Genomic DNA, 21,972 nt, shown 5'->3' with positions numbered 1-21,972 from the left:
GAAACCACGTTAGCATGTGATCAGTTTTGTTCTTATTGGAACTAATTAGATGTGCATAAACTGTTGTCGACAGCGTGATTTGAACCTGGGACGCCCTGGGTTCGAATAAGGCTATAGACAACAGTAACAGACAGTAAGCCATGCTAGTCTATACACTATCAAAACAAAAAGCAGTCAAGTAGCACTTTAAAGACTAGCAAAATAGTTTATTATAAACTATTTTTTATTATTATTTATAAACTATTTTGCTAGTCTTTAAAGTGCTACTTGACTGCTTTTTGTTTTGCTATAGACAACAGTTTACGCACATCTGATGCGTTCCAGTAAGAACAAAACTGGTCACGTACAAATGTGGTTTCATTGGAACCTTATTCTAATAAATATAGTCAATCCCGACTGGGCTTACTGTCCACTCACTTGTGAACGTAGCACCCTTGGCCAACAGTTGTTGGTCCAATTATCTGGGAAAGTAATCAATCCAACTGATCTACATAGATATTCCTTTCTCACAACTGATGCTGTGAACCTGTGGAGATATGGTATTGTCCTTGACTATGATGAAGGCGTCCCGGGTTTGAATCACACTATAGATAACAGTTTACGCACGTCTGATGAGTTCCAATAAGAACGAAACCAGTCACGTGTTAACATGGTTTCAATGGAACCTTACTCTAAACCAGGGTATATGGGTTCTATTCCCAGCTCTGTGATTAACTTGCTATATGATCATGCACAAGTCGCTTAACCTCTTTAGTTTCATCATCTGTAAAATGCAATAGGGCTACTTATGAAAAGTACAGACAGCTGTGCCAAGTACCATTTTATTCATTTTTTATATTATAGCATTCTGAAGAGGAGTTTTGCCCATAACTGAAAGCTGGGTTGAGAAGAGAATCCTGCTTCCACTGAAATTAAAACAAAATTTCTAAAGTTATTTAGATTTATAAAGTGCAACTTTCAAAAGCACTTAGGTGCTTAATATCTATTGATTTCAGTGAAAGTCAAGTACCTTAAATGCTTCTGAAAAATCTCACTATGGCTGTGGCCACACTAGCCCCTCCTTTCAGACGGGCTATTGTAATGTGGCACCTCGGAATATGCTAATGAGGTGCTGCCATGAATATGCAGTGCCTCAGTAGCATAATGGTGGCTACGCGTGCTTCGAAACTGCCAGTTTTGAAACACATACTGGACATGTAGCTCGAGGGGCCTTTCGAAACACCCCCAATTTTGAAAGCTCCTTATTCCCAAAACCAAGTGGTAGCGCCTCATTAGCATATCCTGAAGTGCCATATAATCACAGGCCCTCCAAAAGGAGGGGCTAGTGTAGCCAAAGCCTATGTGTCTAGTTCCATCTTTAGGTGCCTAAATACCATTGAAAATCTGGGCTGCAGTGCAAAAACTCCAATAGGCATAAATGAATCCAGCCTTTAATCGAAACAGAATCCTAAACAACAGCAACTGAATTTACATACAGAAAGGTTGAGCAGAATAACTTAAACCATTTGAGGAAAATATTACAGAAAGACTGAATATCAGAAAAAATTAGTATTATGAAACATTATTGTGTGTGAGATAGTGGCAAGAGAACAACTAAGCTATATTTAATTCACTTTGTGCACATAAGAGTCAACATCATGAGCCACTGATGGGCACTTTAAAGGTAATGGAGATCAATTTAGATGTGAAACAGTTTCGTGACATTCAAAATGTGTTAGTGTTTCACTTGTTGCAAGTTGGAATAACCTGCTCTGAAGTCATCCTCTCCATAATGGATAGGTTAGGTGAATCAGTTTTTTGTTGATGTTCAAAGAATTTAAAATTTCAAGATCTTCTTCCCTCAGGCTAAAATCAAAAACCTGTTTTTGGGAAAATAATGCAACGATTAAAATAAAGCAGGTAAAGGAGATTGTTTACTTTAAATACACTGTCAAATAGCAAAATCAGGTTTTATTCTGTTGTTAAATGGTATAATGATACTAATCACGATGAACTTATTTAACACATATATATCGATGTAATTGGGTTTAGACTCTAATTTAGCATTAAATTGACCTCAATTTCAAAATGATATTAAAAAACATTTATTTGTTGCAAAGCCTGAACTAGTATTTTGTGTTTCCATGTAATACAACTTATTTTTTGTGAACTAGATTGGTAAATAACAGGTGAAATTAAGAGCAGCCTAATTCTAAAGCCATGGTAACTAACAGCTGATAGCACATTAGTACAGCATTGAGTTTACTAATGCCACTGCAGTGGACAAAGAAAGGGAGGGGGGAAGAGACAAAAGCAGGAAAAGAAAACAGGACTGAAAGAAGTGACTTGAAATAATTTTACCATAAATCATTACATCCAAAATCTTAAGAAACTTTATTATATCCATCACTCCGTATCTTTTTTGCACTTATTAAAATATAGCAGAAGTGCCCTACTGGTACAACTGGATAACATAATATTTACAAAAATGTAGTAGAAAGATATTCCAAAACTCATTTTTACTCCAGTGATGTACATTGGTTAAGCAAAATTCTTGGGCCGGGAGGCAGTGAACCATTTATAGACCTATCATACAACTGATGTAAAGCTTTCTTTACTTGTTCTACTTCTGAATTGTTCTCAGCCAGCCTTGACTAGCCCACCCTCAAAAAATACATTAAAGATGCCTCTGCAGAGGGCTCACTACACAGGTTCAGCAAGGGGGCAGCTGATGGCAACATGTTAAGAGCAGCAAAACATCAACTTCTTTGCATAGTTGACTGGGATTTGGCACAAATTACCCAATGGGTATTTGCTTAGGGAAGAAGCTTTCCTACTGTTGGCATCGTCCACACTTAGCAAAGACCATGGGATGTTATCACTAGCAGATATGTGCCACACAGTCAATGAGCAGGGGATGCAGTAACATTACTACTGAAGCAAATTCTAGAGTGGGATTAATGTCATCAGCTTTCCTGTCAAAGTAAAGCAGCTACTTTTAAACGGCAAGGAGCTCATGTTTACCACAGTGCACAAGAGTGGCAATATGTGCTCCTGAGTTCTTGATATTGAGGGCTTTGAATTTATATTTGACAGCCTGTTCATTACACATTGTTCAGAAAAGCAATGTAACTACCCTTCAAGTGTGGGGAGGTGTTACAGAATCTCAAATTTTACATAATCACTTCTGCAGCTTGGTCAGAAATGCTTTAGGTCTCCATTTTACATAATGATCACTTGTATTTCTCAACTGAAAGGTCTGAGATGTCTTTAATCCACATAATATAAAAGCTGCCAAGAACAAAGACAAGCATAAAAAGAACAGGTTAAAAAAAGCCACTCTCAAAAGATCAGACAGGAAGCTAGTTGGCTGGGCAGCTACCTCGCCCTTCCCTTTCGATTTTTGTTTATTTTTTTCCTTTCCTTATTTATTGTTTCAGATCAGTTTCCATTCCTTCAGTGATCAGCATGTTCTAGCAGAGATAATTGATTAGACTTACACACATGGTATTTGATTCATCAGTATTTCTAATCAGCTGCCACTTAACCTCACTAAGGGGGTGGCCCTAATAGCTCAGTGTGTTAATAATATACTTAATATTGGACAACAAAAGCTGCTCTCATCTTTGTTCCACCTTCTATTGGCATGGCTGGAGACTAGTGATAATGTACAACAATTTTCTGAGCCTGAATGTATGTCTCTATAAAGGTGAAAGTTTGACAAGTTCCTGGGTTGGGACGACATAGTTGGGGTTGATCCTGCTTGAAGCAGGGGGCTGGACTAGGTGACCTCCTGAGATCCCTGCCAGCTCTGTGATTCTATGATTCTATTTACCCTTTGGACCCAGTTGATCTTACTGCATCCCATCCTTTCTTTCTTGTGTATTTTAGCCATTTTATCAAAAAGACAGACCATGACTCTGAATAAAACAAAAAAGCAGTAAAATAGCACTTTAAAGACTAACAAAATAATTTATTAGGTGAGCTTTTGTGGGACAGATCCACTTCTTCAGACCATAGCCAGACCAGAACAGACTCAATATTTAAGGCACAGAGAACCAAAAATAGTAATCAAGGTTGACAAATCAGAAAAAAAAAATTATCAAGGTGAGCAAATCAGAGAGTAGAGGGGTGGGGGGGGAGAGTCAAGAATTAGATTAAACCAAGTATGCAAAAGAGCCCCTATAATGACCCAGAAAATTTGCATTCCGGTTCAAACCACGTGTTAATGTGTCAAATTTGAATATAAAAGAGAGTTCAGCAGCCTCTTTTTCAAAACTGTTGTGAAAATTCCTTTTCATTAAGACACAGACTTTTAAGACTTAAAAGTCTGCATCTTAATGAAGAGGATTTTTCACAACAGTCTTGAAAGAGAGGCTGCTGAACTCTCTTTTATATTCAAATTCGACACATTAACACGTGGTTTGAACAGGGATGCGAATTTTCTGGGTCATTATAGGGGCTCTTTTGCATACTTGGTTTAATCTAATTCTTGACTCTCCCCCCCCACCCCTCTACTCTCTGATTTGCTCACCTTGATAATTTTTTTTTTCTGATTTGTCAACCTTGATTACTATTTTTGGTTCTCTGTGCCTTAAATATTGAGTCTGTTCTGGTCTGGCTATGGTCTGAAGAAGTGGGTCTGTCCCATTGAAAGCTCACCTAATAAATTATTTTGTTAGTCTTTACAGTGCTACTTCACTGCTTTTTGGTTTTGATAGTATACAGACTAGCATGGGTTTCTCTCTGTTACTATTCAACATGGTTCTGAATGTGTGCTTGCATATACATGCATTTTCAGAAAATCTGCAAAAACATCCTCTACCAATGCCCTCTTGGGCATTGTAATAAGAGGAAACATGAAGTGGAGCTGTCTTGCAGTTTTCATATTTGTTTTCTTGTTAACTGAATACAGTGTACATGTGCTTCTAGCACAAAACACAGCTACGCATATCCTGACAGCAATGCCAAGTGATGTGCATCTGCCCTCCTTTTCCTTCCCCGCTATTTAAGACATAAGAACAGCCACACTGGGTCAGACCATAGGCCCATAGAGCCCAGTATCCTGTCTTCTGACAGTGGCCAATGCAAGGTGCCCAGAGGGAATGAACAGAACAGGTAATTATCAAGCGATCAATTCCCTGTTGCTCATTTCCAGCCTCTTGCAAACAGAGGCTAGGGACACCGTCCATGCCCATCCTGGACCTATCCCCCATTAATTTATCTATCTAATTTTCTGATTAGGCAATATTTTAAAGAAATAAGAACACTGAAAGTATATGAAAGTATTGATGTAAATTAATCTATCTGGAGTTCTGATTCAAGAAGGGCTGAAGGCAGCCTGTAAAATGATATGTTTCCTTTTTAAACAGTGTAATGTTAGCTGTAAATACAAAAATGTTAAATATGAAACCAATGAGCCCACATGTTTCATGGTCCAACTTAACTAAACCCAAAAGAGACAAAGAGAATTTGTCCCAGTGCTTTTAATTTAACAAGTAAGAAGCTTGAGCAAACAGATGACAAGGGAAATAAAACTACAGTGGTAACATGGATTGTACTCCCAGCAGCCAGGAGATAATTAGAGTCCTATCTTATGATACTGGGAGGAATTAATGCTTCTGAAAGGAAACAATGATTGGTTATTAGTGATGGCACAACGTGCAAAACTGCATATCACATCACATCTGCAAGGAAGATAACATGCATCAACTTTGTAACATTATGAAACCTACATAAGCTCAAAGTTCTGTGTGTTTGATTTAAAATGAGGCTTTACTACACCAAGCAAAAAAAACAAAAGATCCTTATACAGACGACAACCATGTGTCTAGGGTAGTTAGAGAAACAAGAAGTACAAAGTAAAACAGTTACTATTCCTTAAAAGGAAGTGGACTAGCAATGAGCCTCTCACATACAATTTCTATCTGATAATTGACATATGAGCCTAGTGAATATATTACTTGCAAACAATAAACATTTCATTTTTGTACATAAGCCAACCTTTAATTTAGAAGGCACAATTTTATAATCAGCTGATATTAAATACTGCTCAAGTCACCCAGTAGAAATAAAATGTCTAGATGATTTTAAGGGTCATACCCTTAATATCTAGTCCATTTAAAATCAAATTAAAAGTAGTTTCAGGTACTGAGGCCATCCCTCCTCACCCTCTTCCATGTTTAGGAGTGTAAAATCCTCTCTGTTCCTTGCAGCTGTGTTACAACCCGCTCAAACAAGGGTAAACAGTGAGACTGTCACAACATATATTTAGATCCACAATGTAAATATCCTACATAAAACAGAAATAATCTCTCCCAACTCTTTCAGGGATAGTAATCTTAGCTGTTACTTACCCTGTCTTATGATGTGTCCCCATGTCCTGGGGAGCTTCTTTCCATTATCTACCTAATCATTTGGGTATCCTTACAGGAGTCCGAAAGAGAGATGATGGTGGGCTCTCTTGCTTCACTCCAGATTTGAGAAGTAAAAGATATATCAGGTGTATAATACTCTCAGCAAAGTGAACAGTAAGTTTACAGGAAGAAAGCTTGCCACTGGAGCCATCACTGCAGTTTAGAGTGGCCTGGAGAGGACTCTACAATTGTAACAATGGTTTAGTTCTACCTACTCAGAACAGTGAGATAAATCATTGGGAATAAGAGCAGCAAACTGGTCTTATTCTGGCCTAAATAGAACTGTTGGCCAATAACCTCCCTCAGTTCTTATTCTGACAATTCCATCTATGCTTGAAAAACAGAGGCAAGATTTTGGCCTGATGGTTCTTTTTTCAAAATAACTATTGGTAAAACTCCAAACTAATTCCTGTAGTTTCTGAAGTATTCCCCAGTGACAATAAGCAAAACCTAGCGATTGGAGGCTATTGATTCACTTGGATGGTTCTCTTATATCTCACAACATATGAGAGGCCCAACAAATACGCCTTCAGCCTACTAGTGCACAACACACTTTCTTTTATTGCTTAATTTGAATACTGCATAATGAACTCCATTATTCTACCTTATTCTGTAAAATGACTTTTCAGAGGTGCATTAGTTGATGCTCACTGGTAGAAATATGTATTTGTACTTTCTTGCAGAAAGCGTTCCCATGCTCACTTTACTACTGAATTCATTCCTGGCCTTCTTAGAGGACAACTAACAGGCCTACATTTTATAAAAAATATGGCTTCTAATTTTGGATGTCTAAATGTTATGAGCATAGAGCCTATGTTACAGATTTGCTGGTGTATCCACCACTCGAATAAAATACATGGTGGATACTTGTAATTCTGAAAGGCAGGTTCCTAAGCATCAGAAATTGGGCATCCAAAAATTGAGGCAGCTAAAATCAGAGGTCATTTTTGAAAAGTTGGCCATTAATCTTTGTTTGGAAGATTCAAAATTCTTCCTTAGAACACAGAGCTATATGGATGTGCGTAAGGGCAGCATTTGACCCAGTAAGTCTCTTTCCTTTCAAATCCTGGTAAATGACATTATAATTTAGGAGGCAAGCTTAGGCATATTTTGCTTGTGAGTGTCTGAAGAACTAGCCAATAGTTCTGAAGGAGCTATTACCAGGAAAAAAAGTTTGTCTATATTTTACTTAGTTGTTCAGAAACTAAACTTTCAAGGACAAAAAACAATGCATGGGCAGAACACACAGTTTGCTGTCAGTAGGTTCTTGATAAAAAAACAAGGAGCTTTGTTTTATGACATTACTAATACTGAACAGCAGTGGGAAAACTGCTTCAGGAAGTCCAAACACAATATAAATCATGGTCAGATTTTCCATACCTTTCTAGACACAGGAACTCCTAAAATATCAGACCAACATGACTATATGCTGAATACTTTGTTGATAAGAGATTGCAAATAAATCTCCCAAAATATAGCTGTAAACTGTGTGCATTTTCAGCAAATAATTAAAGGAACAGTATGTGCTGTGAATGAGGTTTCCTGAATGACTATGCCAAAGGGAAAATTAGATTAATTCTTGCTGCATAAAACACTCATGACTTTGCAACATGAATAAGAAAAGAGAAATTTTGCAGATGTTAGATTTGTCCTGTTTCTGCTAAGTGGATTAGCTTGTTACAAACAGACAGATCAACACATACAAACTCACATATCTAATTTCAATCACTGGAAAAACCAAAGGAAGGAAAGAGACATATACATTTTGTTGAGTGACAGTCAGTGTGGCTGACTTTATGTACTGTGGGCCAAATCTGGATTCTGTGTTATGCGGTATCCTGACATCTTGCTCCCACACACACTGCTCTGCACCAACCTGATAGACCCTAAGGATGTTCAAGCTAAGCCAGTGCAGAAGTAAGCCTTTGAGAATTGGCTCAAAGGATGTGAAAACATGGTGATGTGATGTATCTCTTGTGTAATGGCTGGAGAGCATGTATGTCCTTTTTTTACTGAATTTCATTGCAAATTTCATCTTTCTTCCCATATGCACATAGATAAAACCACTAAAGGGACACATATATAAATAAGGACTGCAGAATCAAACCTTATAGTTGCATGATGTCAGTAGGCTGCTATTTCCTATGGCAGTCTATGCCTGGCACTGGTGACTCCTTTAATGCTCTCTCTCACCTGACTAAAATTCCCAGAGTAGATCTGCCACAGGAGTTGTTTAACTTGTACATTTTGAAGTATTTTTGTCTTCTAATTCTGTATCCACATTACTACTTACACTGCAAAGTTGCTGGGAGTGGGACACTGTATTTTGTTCTGTATGAGCACAGTGAGACCCTGGGCCATGACTGGGGCTCCCAGGCACTACTGCAATAACAAACAATACTACAACCTGGTGGTTTTTAACTCTCACCCAGACTTCTCTCCTTCAACTTTCTAAACCATCTGCCTGAAAAGTCACCTGTCACGTCATTTTGCACTGAATCGTGCGTTTCTATTAATACCACTTTCCTTTAATTTCTAAAGAAGAGGTTTAATTTACTATTTCCTGTATATGTGATCTGGTTTAAAGTCTACTGAAATCAAAGGGTGCTTTCCATGGATTTCCACAAGTTTTAGATTAGGCCCAATAAGCATAAAATATTAAATGCAATAGTATAAAACCATATTCAATTTGCCTACACAGCACTAGTTTAGACTGAAATTTCACATATGTCTGAGAATACCATCATAATAAAATATTCCTTTTGGATGTTACAAATTCTAAAATGAGTTATAATTACTAATAGCCATCCAGCTAACAACTGCATTGTACTATATGGCTGTACATATTTAAAATCAAAATGTGTGGATGGTTGATTACTGACACATACACAAAAAAAAGATCAAACCTTGCCATTTACACAATAGAGCTTGGGTCCCAGGAAACATGCCACCCATCATGCATTCCATTTAGAATTGCAACATCATCTTCTATTAATATAAAATCAAACACCTAAAGGAATGCACATGTGGTTAATGTAATGGACACAGAGAAAAAGCTGGACACTTCCTATTATTCACACTCAGATTTTTTAGCTGGCCTTTCTATTTCCTGTGCCCTCAAAATGATTCCTTTTTTCTGTTACACAGGACTAGAACTCTAGTAAAGTGGTGTTGAGATATTTCCCTAGGCTCTTTCTTTTTTATTGCAACTACTATTTACATTTAGACTTGAGTACACCATTCCTCAGCAGTGTCAAGAAGCTAACAGAAGAGTAACATGAAAGTTGCTTGGGACAGCATTCCATATGGCCATCAGGAAAGATATGTGAATAACCTAATTTCTATCCCTCTGCAAACCTAAGATCATCACTTCTCTGTCATGCATAGACACGAAGGTCCAGTGAGTTGTAGCACCTCGCCCCAGAGAGTCCCTAAAAACAATTGCTTCTTTAGTCAAGCCAGCAAATCAAGAGCTTTACACGGATGCCAAAGTACAAATATCCCTTCCGTACACATGGGGGAGGACTATGTACATTGTGATCTACTGTAAAGTGTGTCATTGCTTCATCATTGTTTCAGAGTTGGATTTCCCCTATGCTTACCAGAGTTCCCTCTAACTCCACACAAAGCATCAGTCTCTGGCTGCTGGAATGCCACTTGTAGCTGGGTTGAGAAACCTTTTCATGTTGGGCCTCACTTTTCATCCCTGCAATTAGCAGGGACCCCCTAAAGCATACAGAGTAATTCAAACTGATAGAAATTTCAGTTATGTTCATCTGAGGAAGAAAAATCTTTCACCACACATAAGAAAATAAATATGTAGACTGTAAAAACTTTATGAACTGGCACAGAAATGTGAATACACATACGTAAAAACATATTTCAGCAATTTTAATGAAATGGATGAGCCTGTGACCCAGCAGCTTATTGTGCTGCATTAGCTTAAAATTGAAATAGCACAGTGGGGAGTCACACCCAGAATCTTGTATCAAAAATAATTTGGGCATTAGTCATATGAAGCCAGTTACCAGATCTTACCTCACAGTTTTCCCGTATCCTTTCTATTTTTGTAGATTTTGGAATAGTGACAATTCCATTCTGAAAAATAAAATAATTGTTATTAAAAAGAGTTATTTAAAACAAAAACAGAATCCATTCTCAAAGCATCTCTTAGAGCAACAGTTTAACTTAAATTTCTTTCTAAGGTTTTGATTCTGCTCTTCAAATACACTGGAATTTCTGTGCAGTACTATTTATAATCACTGCTACGTATACTATGTACAATTCTAACACAATTCACATGGTTTTCCATCCAGTTTCTAACATTAATTTATATTCACTGGTTAGTTGAGGGAAAGGAAAAGAATGAAGACACTGTCGGTTTTATATTGAAAAATAGCTCTTTTCATTTGTATTTCCTCTTTGCTGAAACCAAAGATTATTTTCATGGTAAAGATATTGTCATATACAGAGTAGTACACTCCTACTATCCAGTATCAAGCACTTAAGTTTATGAGATGACAACAACAAATCAGAGGTAAAATTACTATTTTTCTGTATGTTATGTAGGAAGACAACAAATATTTATCTGACCAGAACTACTCCTCTACATTTACCCCTCTAAGCATGTACCATTATTACACTTTCCTCTCTTACCTGTATGCTCCAACGTATACAGATCTGTGCAGGGGTTCTGCCATATTTCCTTGCCAGCTGAATTATATTAGGATGAGTAACAGCTTCACCTTTAGCTAAGGGGCAGTAGCCTTCAAAAACAATGTTTCTACTTCTACAATAATCCACCAGTTCTTGGGGCCTTTGGAAAGGGTGATATTCAACCTTGGATAAGTAAGAAGAAAATCTAAGTAAACAAAAGTGAATTAGAATGTTTTTAAAAGACAGATTTCTCTTTGACAGAAAAATATATGATCAAATTTCTTTTTAAAAAAATTATAGAAGGGCCATGAGTGGAACCACAGTACTGCGGTAACATTTATATATAGCCTTCCATCATCTTCAGAAGAGATGCAGAGAACAGTAATACACAAACCCACAACATTAAATTATACAGCAATTTTTGCTGAACACACTAGGACCTCTTCCCTGGTAATCATGAAATGTAAAGCAGCTGCTTCTATGCCACAACTGGAGTTGCAATCCTGTTCATATGGAACTGATGTTTCATAGTATTCTTGAGGAGGAGTCATGTGGTAACACAGTAGGGTACAGTCCCAGATCTAGGCATGTCTAGTGAATATAAAGCTCATTTTGCTTTCCCATTCTTCTACCTCCTTTCCCCATTTCCACACTTTTGATCCTTTTTAATGATGCACACAAGCAAAGGGAGTGTAAAAGTCTCAGATCAACCAAGACGACCTAACATCAGAGCTTAGAATGTCAAAGTGAACACAATGAGCACAGAAATTGCTGGTGCATAGAGAAACCCTACATTATCAGTTAATGGGGTGTCAGAGAGAGAAGCGGGGGTGGGTAGCAAGGAGGAGTACAAAGCCTCGGTTTGCAGAGTACCAAGGATGGGGATTAAAGATCACAAATTGCCAATATTCTGTAACTGGCTGGTGGTGAGAGGAAGAATGGGAAGTAGCTAAGAGATGGTATAAAGGAAGGGGAGGATGAAGGTTATTGGAAAGTTAAGTAGAGAGAAGGAACCCTTGGATAAACAAACATTTTACTGCCCAGCTACTCAAACTGAGTTTGAAAGTTCATCCCTACAAGGCTCCCCCCCAAACAAAAAAAAAAAAGTCATGAAAAATAGGAGAGATTCCAGAGGACTGGGAAAGGGAAAATATAATACCCATCTATAAAAAGAGAAATGAGGACAACCTGGGGAATTACAGACCTAGAAGGACAGTGGGGCAAATAATTAAGCAATCAGTTTGAAAACATCTAAAATATAAGATAAGTAACAGTATAAACTTGCCAAGAGCAAATAGTGTGAAACCAACCTGATAGCTTTATTTGACAAGCCTGTGGATTAGGTAGAAGCAGTGAATGTGGTATATCTTGACTTCAGTAAGGCGTCTCTCTCACATGACCTTCTCATAAACAAACTAAGGAAATACAGTCTAGAAGGAGATGCTATAAGGTGGATGTATAACTAACTGGAAAACCGTTCTCAGGTAGTAGTTATCAGTGGTTTACAGTCAAGCTGGAAGGGCATATCATCAAGTGAGATCCTGCAGGGATCAGTTCTAGGTTCGGTTTCTGTTCAGTATCTTCATCAATTATTTAGATAATGATATACAGAATGCAGTTACAAAGTTTGTGGACAACACTAAGCTGGGAGAGGTTGCAAGTACTTTGTAGGCTAGAATTAAAATTCAGTTTGATCTGAACAAACTAGATAAATGTTCCTAAATAAACAGGAGAAAATTCAATAAGGACAAATGTAAAATATCCCACTTAGGAAGGAACAATTAATTACATACATACAGAATGGTGACTAGAAAGGCATAGAAAAAAATCTGGGGTGGGCATAGTGGATTGCAAACTTAATATGAATCAAGAGTGTAACACTGTTACAAAAAAGCAAACATCATCCTGGGAAGCAGTGGCAGGAGTTATGTAAACAAGACATAAAAAGTAATTCTTGACCTCTACTCCATGCTGATTAAGTCTCTACTGAAATATTGTATCCACTTGCAGGCACCACATTCCAGGAAAGATGTGGACAGTTTTGAAGGAAGTCCAGAGAGGAGCAACAAAAATGATTAAAGGCCTAGAAATCCTGACCTATGAGGAAAAATTTAAAAAAAGAAAACCGGATTTGTTGAGTTTGGAGAATGGCAGACTGAGAGGGGACATAAGACAGGTACCTGTTCTGTAACTGATGATCTTCAAGATGTGTTGCTCATGTCCATTCCAAGTTGGGTGTGCCCTGGTGCATGCCCAGTCATCAGAAGCTTTTTGCCCGAGCCAATTGCCATTGGGTTGGTGCAGTGCCCCCTGGAGTGGCGCCAATATGGTGACCAATATATGTACCATCCTCCCCCCGCCTCCTGCCCTGCTCAGTTCCTTCTTGCCAGCTACTCTGACAGTGGGGAAGGCGGGAGAGTTTTGGAATGGACATGAGCAACACACCTCAAAGAACACCAGTTACAGAACAGGTAACTGTCTTTTCTTCTTTGAGTGATTGCTCATGTCCATTCCAAGTTGTGTGAATACAAGCCAATGCCTAGGAGGTGGGGTCGGAGCCCTGAAAAGAATACAGGACAGTGCTGTCCACCGCAGAGTCTTTCTGTGTGTGCTGCATCAAAGCTTAATGTGCTGTAAACGTATGAATTGAGGACCAGATGGCTGCCCTATAGATGTCCTGGATAGGCACTTCCACCAAATATATGATAGAGGACGCCTGCACTCTAGTGGAGTGAGCCCTGATTGGAGGAGGGGGAACCCCCACAAGCTTATAACACTCCCTGGGAGGAGACTGGAAGGCCCTTCATCCTATCAGCTGCTGCCATGAACAGTTGCACAGTCCTTCTAAAGGGCCTAGTCCTATCTACGGAGAAGGCCAGCACCCTTCTAACTTCTTTGTTTCGGTCTTCACCGAGAAGTCTGAAGAAGGAATGCCCAACATAGTGAGTGCTAGTGGGAAAGGGGTAGGTTTAGAAGATAAAATAGAAAAGAACAAGTTAAAAATCACTTAGGAAAGTTAGATGTCTGCAAGTCACCACGGCCTGATGAAATGCAACCAAGACTACTCAAGGAGCTGATGGAGGAGGTATCTGAGCCATTAGCTATCATCTTTGGAAAATCATAGGCAATAGGAGAGATTCCAGAAGACTGGAAAAAGGTAAACATAGTGCCCATCTATAAAAAGGGGAATAAGAACAACGCAGGAAACTGCAGACCAGTCAGTTTAATGTCTGTGCCAGGAATGATAATGGAACAAGTAAATAAGGAAATCATCTGCAAACACTTGGAAGGTGGTAAGCTGATAGGGAAGAGCCAGCATGGATTTGCAAAGAACAAATCATGTAAAACCAATCTGATAGCTTTCTTTGATAGGATAATGAGCCTTGTGGATAAGGGAGAGGAGATGGATGTGGCATACCTAGACTTTAGTAAGGCATTTGATATGGTCTCACGTGATAGTCTTATCAATAAACTAGGCGAATACAACTTAGATGGGGCTACTATAAGGTGGGTGCAAAACTGGCTGGATAACCATACTCAGAGAGTAGTTATTAATGGTTCTCAATCCTGCTGGAAAGGTATAAGAAGTGGGGTTCCGCAGGGGTCTGTACTGGGACCGGTTCTGTTCAGTAGCTTAATCAACAAATTAGATATTGGCATAGAAAGTATGCTTATTAAGTTTGCAGATGATACCAAGCTAGGAGGGGTTGCAACTGCTTTGGAGGATAGGGTCAAAATTCCAAATGATTTGGACAAATTGGAGAAATGGTCTGAAGTAAACAGGATGAAGTTTAATAAAGACAAATGCAAAGTGCTCCACTTAGGAAGGAACAATCAGTTTCACACATACAGAATGGAAAGCGACTGTCTAGGAAGGAGTATGGTAGAAAGGGATCTAGGGGTTATAGTGGACTACAAGTTAAATATGAGTCAACAGTGTGATGCTGTTGCAAAAAAAGCAAACATGATTCTGGGATGCATTAACAGGTATGTTGTGAACAAGACATGAGAAGTCATTTTTCTGCTCTACTCTGCACTGGTTAGGCCCCAGTTGGAGCATTGTGTCCAGTTCTGGGCACCGCATGTCAAGAAAGATGCAGAAACATTGGAAAGGGTCCAGAAAAGAGCAACAAGAATGATCAAAGGTCAAGAGAACATGACCTATGAAGAAAGGCTGAAAGAACTGGGCTTGTTTAGTTTGGAAAAAAGAAGATTAAGGGCAGACATGATAGCGGTTTTTAGGTATCTAAAAGGGTGTCATAAGGAGGAGGGAGAAAACTTGTTCTTCTTGGCCTCTGAGGCTAGAACAAGAAGCAATGGGCTTAAACTGCAGCAAGGGAGGTTTAGGTTGGACATTAGGAAACAGTTCCTAACTGTCAGGTTGGTCAAACACTGGAATAAATTGCCTAGGGAGGTTGTGGAATCTCCATCTCTGGAGATATTTAAGAACAGGTTAGATAAATGTCTATCGGGGATGGTCTAGACAGTACTTGGTCCTGCCATGAAGGCAGGGGGCTGGACTTGGTGACCTCTCAAGGTCCCTTCCAGTCCTAGCATTCTATGATTCTATTCTATGATTCTGTCTCTCATTCCTATGGTCTATACGAAGGGCAGAAACCGGGGTCTGCCAAACCATTTTAGCCATAGGGGCAATTGTTTTGATTATGGGCAGAGCCACCCTGGTGGGCCCCACAGAGGACAAAATGTCCGTAACAGGGTCCATCTCATCCTGGACCTCCTCTGCTTGCACCCCCAAGTTTTGGACCACTCTTCTGAGTAGCTGCTGAAATGCCCTACCATCCTCCAACAGCAGTGAGGTTGATGAACATGCCCCCACCTCATCCGGGGAGGAAAAGGATGATAGCCCTTGCACCTCCACGTGGAGGAGAAGGGCAGCAGGGACCTGTTCTGTCAACTGGTCCCACACAGGAATTGTGGGATAACTGGGAGGTACCAAGGGTGGAGCAGACACTGGTATTGGCTGACCAAAAAAACCACTAACAGGCGGTAGCAATGGTACTGGTATTGCATCCTGTACTTGAGCTGGCACAGGTGCCGGGGCTGTGCCTGCCCTATCGGCACCAGAGGTACAATCACCGACTGCATCGGCACCATTGGCGTCCAATCCCACTGCGACAGTGCCGATGATGGCACAGATGTTGATGTCAATAAGATCGATGCCAGTGGCTCTATAACACCTGCCACTTGCTACTGCTGCTCTGGTGGCAGGGTGCCCATTGATGCTGATGGTGCTGAGCATGTAATCGGTGGGGCTCCTGGCATCACCGAAGTTACGCCCACACTGTGACCCTGAGCCTCGTAAAACGCCCATGGGGTCCATAAGGACCACTGATGCATCGCCTGTGAAGCTAGCGGCCAATCTGCATCATTCGAACAACAACTACAGTGCATGCGACGGCTATGGTGCGACCTTCTCAAACTCCCACTGCACCCGGAGCTCAAGTACAATGAGTTCAACTCTGACGCCAATTTGGAAACAGATGACCATGGCAGGGCCACCGGAGTCGGTGCTGATGTCAAGTGCACTGATGCCTGTGCCGGTGCTGTAGCAAAGGGCACCTGAAACTGGCCCACAGTCTCTCCCTGATGGGTCAGCACTAGAGCACTCAGCGCCGAGTATGGTGTCAGTGCCAGCGTCAACGTGAGTGTGGGGGTTGGTGCTGGTGTAATGTCCATATGCCCAGACTGCTCAATCTTGATGCTATGATGCTGGTCCTCTACTGATGGGGAAGGACCCAGTACCGCCATTTGAATACGGTCTTGCGCTGCTTGAAACGCCTCTGGCATTGAGGGCAAGTCCAGCTCCACACCAGCTGCAACGTGCATGTCTCCTGCCCTTAGACAGTGTGCGCTGGAGCCTTGGACTTATGGCCGCCACACTTGGATGTCAGTGATATATGCCTCTCATGCCTCCTCTTTTTCTTCAGCACCGGAGATTGACTCCTATGGTGCTGAGACAGTGACGGTGCTGCTCCCAGTGCCAAGAGTCCTTGGATGGCACCGTGGTAGACAGCGCCAGTGCACTTTGCACTGAGGAGGCTGCGCTCTCTGCTGCTGCTGGGGACTTCTGAGGTTTAAGAGCCACCTCCATTAGCAGGACTTTAAGGCGTTGGGCCCTATCTTTTAAAGTTCTGGGCTTAAAGGCCTTACAAATTGAGCAGCAATCACGCAAGTGTCCTTCCCCCAAGCAAATCAGACAAGCTGAATGGGGGTCGCTCTTGGGCATATATTTGCCACACTCTGAACAAATCTTAAAGCCTGGGGAGCCAGGCATGCCTCAGAACCAAGGCTCCGAGGGGGACGGACAGCACCACCTTGGCTATTAGTGAAGACACTAAAGACTAACTATTAAACTGAAACTATTTACTCAACTCTGAAAATTATTTACACTACTTAATTAACTAGCTACTTAATTAGAAAGGAGAAAGCAAGAGCTCCAATGACTAGCAGCACAGTGAGAAGGAACTGAATGTGAGGCGAGTCTGGCAGTGCATATATTGGTCATCATATCAGCGCCACTACAGAGGGCGCCGCACTGACCCTATGGCTACTGGCTAGGGCAAAAAGCTTCTGGCAAATGGACGTGTGTCAGTGCACACCCAACTTGGAATGGACATGAGCAATCACTTAAAGAAGATAACATTTTTCAGATATATAAAAAGTTGTTACAAAGAAGAGGAAGAAAAAATATCTTCTTTTTCCTTTGAGGATAGAACAAGGAGCAATTTGGCATAAATTGCAGCAGTTTTAGGTTGAAAATTGGAACAAACCTGCTATCAGGGTGGTTAAGCAATGGAGTAAATTGTCCCAAGAGGTTATGAAATCTCAATTGTCGAAGATTTTTAAGAGCAGGGTTAAACAAACACATGCTAGAGATGGTCAAGTTTAAAGGGACTAAACTAGATGACCTCTTGAAGTCACTTCCAATCCCATGATTCTATGACCAATGCTACTTTGAAAAAACATCACACAACTAGTGAATTGTAAAAAACAAAACAGAACAAACAAAAAACCCCAAACCAAACCAAACCACTCCCCACTGCATTCAAATCAAATTGAGTGCAGTTTCCCTTACATAGCCACTATATAACCATGTGACATGACTTCACACCAGCCAACTGTCGCTATTGTTCCAAATTATCTACCTTGTGCATATTTTGTGGAAAAATATTGTTTAGAACAATTACATCAACATGTGGAATCTGGAAAATTTCTTCCATCATAAGGACAAATGAACATTTCCTGTTTCTCATCTTTAGTACATGTTGTCTTTTCAGATAACAATAGTCAGAAACAATAGGTTGGCATTTGTTCAATACACACTAAGAAAAGCCCTGCCTCTTGAAGGCTAGGCTGAGTCAGCCTAAAAATGCAATGATCTAAATTACTGTGTGAGCTGGGGACAAGGTTCAAACAACAGACACATCCATTTCTTCAATCTTTGATGTTTCTTAACCTTTGAGTGGCCTTTGTATTTAATGTTTCGATTTATATGGCCAGTGTTTAGGTCACTGTTTTATTCATTTGCTTACACCTGAACAGACTTGAACAATATTTCCATTCTTTGTTACACAGAAGAAAAAAAAAAACAATGAGCTTGCAGATCATTGCAGAAGACTTTCATAAAATCCAAAGCAAATTGTTAATGTCTGTTACTTATCAAGGAGTATTATACTAAAAATGAACATTTAGGGTGCGTCTACACTAGCCGGCTACTTCGAAGTAGCCAGCACAACGTCAAAATAGCACCCGTCCCGTCTACACATGTGCTATTTCGACATTGAAATTGACGTTAGGCAGCGAGATGTCGAAATCACTATTCCCATCCAAAGATGGGAATAGCGCCCTACTTCGATGTTCAATGTTGAAGTAGGGTGTGTGTAGACAATCTGCGTCCTGCTACTTCAAAATAGTGGGGTCCTCCATGGCAGCCATCACCTGGGGGGTTGAGACACTCTGTCCAGCCCCTGCAGGGCTCTATGGTCCCTGCGTGCAGCAGCGTTTAAAGCACCACAGACCCAGATTTCCTGTGGCAGAAAGCTGAGAGTGTGCAGCCAGCAGCACATGCATGTGCTAGCCCTGCACACCCTCTACAAACCCCGACCCATCTACCCACCACCCATGGCATCAAGTCAGCCCCCAGAGCACCCCTAGGGCTCCCCTCCTGAGGGGACCCAGGCACCCCCAGCAGCCAAGCAGGGGGCCAAAAAGAGGCAGGGCCCCTCCTGGTCAGAGGCCAAGCTCCAAGACCTGCTGGGGCTCTGGGGTGAGGAGGAAGTGCTCCACGTGATGGAGAGCAAGCGGCGGAAAGCAGAAGCATTCCCCAGACTGGCCGAGGGCCTGGCTGCCCAGGGTCACCCTGCCCACACTCCGGATCATGTCCGGAGTAAGGTGAAGGAGTTGCAGCGGGGGTACGTCCGGGGCTGGGACTCGGCCAGCCTGTCTGGGGCCACCCCTGCCACTTGCTCCTATTACAGGGAGTGCAGGGCCATCCTGGGACCCTGGGACACTTCCTCCCCCCAGGCCACCCTTGACACCACGGCCGACGAGCCGCAGCAGGCCTCGGAGCCAGAGTCCGGCCTGGAGGCCAGCCCTGCACCCCGGGGCCCACCCAAGGAGCCCCCCCAGGGACAGCGGAGGAGGGGTCCACCAGCAAGGAGCGGGGGGCTCCTCATAGACCTCCCCTTCTGGAGCACCAGCTGGGTGTCTGCCCACAGGGCTTCCCCCGACTGTGGCAATGGACAGTCAGGTACGTACCTCACAGAGCACACACCTATGGGCTAAGGGACAGGGGCACCAGACATGACCGGGAGCCTCACACACCCCCAGCGGACCTTAACCCCCAACCTCCCAGCCACAGCACGGTCCCAGGATGGCAGCATGGCCATCAGCGCCTGCCAGCACCCGCACTCATGGACAGCAGTGTGCCCTAACCCCGGGGGTGGGGGGACCATGCAATGGGGACAGCCAATAGGGACACCAGACCCATGGATGGGGATGGAGACCAGCACCCAAGGGGGGGGAGGGGGGAATGGGCCACGGGCCAAGGCACAGTACTAACAGCCGTCCCCTCCCTCTCTGCAGCTGCACCATCCGACGCCCCAGGCAGCCAGGCAGCCAGGCACCCTCCGTCCTCCCTGACAGCCCGCAGGAGGTCAGCCACCACCAGCGCCTAAAGACACCCCCAAGGCCAGTGGGATGGTCCTGCCACTGCTGGACCCTGGGGTTGGCCCCTGTGGACCCTTAGCTCCTCACGGCTCTAAGGCGGCAGACAGAGGTGGCAGAGGAGAGACTCTACTTGTACAGGGAGGAGTCCACCCGGTGCTGGGCAGCATGGGAGGATTTCATGGGGGTGTTCTGGGACATAGCTGGGTCAAGCTGGGAGGCTGTCACCCAGCTCCTGCCCTCTGCTGCCCCCTGGGCCACCCTCCCTGCCACTCCACCCAATGCTCCCCCTGCCACGCTGCCTGCCGCCCCACCCGCCTCGCCGCCTGCTGCCCCACCTGCTGTGCTGCCTGCCAGCCCCCCAGGACCAGAGACCACTGGGGCTGAAGACCTGCCAGTGGAGGCATGCCGGCTGTACTTACCGGTCCTCCCAGCCCCCAGCCAGCCGCGCCAGGGACAGCAGACACGGGGAGCGGGGGTCACGAGCCGTACCCGCCGGGGGTCGCGCCCCTCTACCCCCACCCCGGACTGATGGGCCAACGGCTTAGCCATCTGCCAGCCCCCATTTGCACTAGTTGTCCCCCATGTATATAGTTGTACCCCTTTATATACTGGTTGCAGTTTCTGGTGTGCACAAAACAAAGTTAGCAGTTTTAAAAAAAAACGGTTTTATCTTCCAAAGAACTGGAGGCGTGTGCTTGTTGGGGGGGTGGTGTGCAGGTGTTGGGGGCAGTGTGCGAGCAGTGTGGGCTGTGGGGGGGGGGGTCATCCAGGAAAGGCCAGGGAGGTGCTCAGGGGTCTCCCTGATTGAAGTGGGCCCACAGGGCCTCACGGACCGGTACCCCCTCACAGTGGGCCTGGCTGCTGGGTGCAGCGGCTGGCTGGGGGAAGCCCATGCTGGCGTCAACTGCCCAACTCTGGATGAAGGCCTCCTCCTCGCCCTCCACAATGTTGTGGAGCGTGCAGCATGCGCCCACAGCCTGCAGAATGTTCCGGAGGCTAACGTCCAGGCGGGCAAGGAGGCACTGCCAACGGCCCTTCAGACAGCCGAAGGTCCTCTCCATCACCTGGTGGGCGTGGTTCAGGTGGGCGTTGAACCGCTCCTGGCTGGCGTTGAGGTGGCTGGTGTACAGGCGCATGAGCCAGGGCTGGAGAGGGTAGGCCGTGTCCGCTATGAGGCAGAGGGGCACGGTGGTGGCCCCCAGAGGGAGATCCCTCTGGGGGATGTAGGTCCCTGCCTCCAGCCAGTGGCACAGGCCCAAGTTCCTAAAAACACGGGTGTCATGTGTGCATCCGGGCCAGCCCACATACACGTCCTGGAAGCGGACCTGACTGTCCACCATGGCCTGCAGGACCACGGAGTGGTAGCCCCTGCGGTTGATGCATTTTCCCCCTCTGTGGTCCGGGGTGCAGATGGGGATGTGGGTCCTGTCCAGGGCCCCAAAGCAGTTCAGGAACCCCATGGCGGCGAATCTGGCGACGGCTGCGTCCAGGTCCCCGAGTCAGATGACCCACTGGAGCAGCCTGGCATTGAGCACATGGACCACCTGTGGGGAGGGAACACAGGTGCCCATGAGGGTGTGCAGGGTACCCCAGGGCCCTCCCCCCAGGTCCCCCTCCTGGGCACCTCCCCAGGTACCCCCCTGCCCAGCCCCTCCCTTCCTGATGCCCCTCCCTCCCCAGCCCCACACACAGCCCCCCCTCCCCCAGTGGGTGCATGCCTGGGCCTCCTTAC

General features: G+C 43.5%; 1 protein-coding gene across 2 annotated transcripts in view; it reads right to left on the bottom strand.

Annotated features, from left to right (window-relative positions):
* Window positions 1–818: 818 nt before the first annotated feature.
* The window catches only part of LOC142017605 (putative oxidoreductase ZK1290.5), a 118,841-nt gene continuing 97,687 nt past the window's right edge, over window positions 819–21,972 (bottom strand). For both annotated transcript variants that reach the window (XM_075002653.1, XM_075002655.1), the window contains 3 exons: window positions 11,052–11,234; window positions 10,434–10,493; window positions 819–1,859 (listed from right to left, as the gene is read on the bottom strand). In XM_075002653.1, coding sequence (XP_074858754.1) covers window positions 1,758–1,859; window positions 10,434–10,493; window positions 11,052–11,234 — 345 coding nt within the window. In that variant the 3' untranslated portion in view covers window positions 819–1,757. The remainder of the gene's footprint in view (window positions 1,860–10,433; window positions 10,494–11,051; window positions 11,235–21,972) is intronic.

Source organism: Carettochelys insculpta, chromosome 9 (assembly GCF_033958435.1).
Source record: "Carettochelys insculpta isolate YL-2023 chromosome 9, ASM3395843v1, whole genome shotgun sequence".
Lineage (NCBI taxonomy): Eukaryota > Metazoa > Chordata > Testudines > Carettochelyidae > Carettochelys > Carettochelys insculpta.
This window is presented reverse-complemented; position numbering and strand designations above follow the sequence as displayed.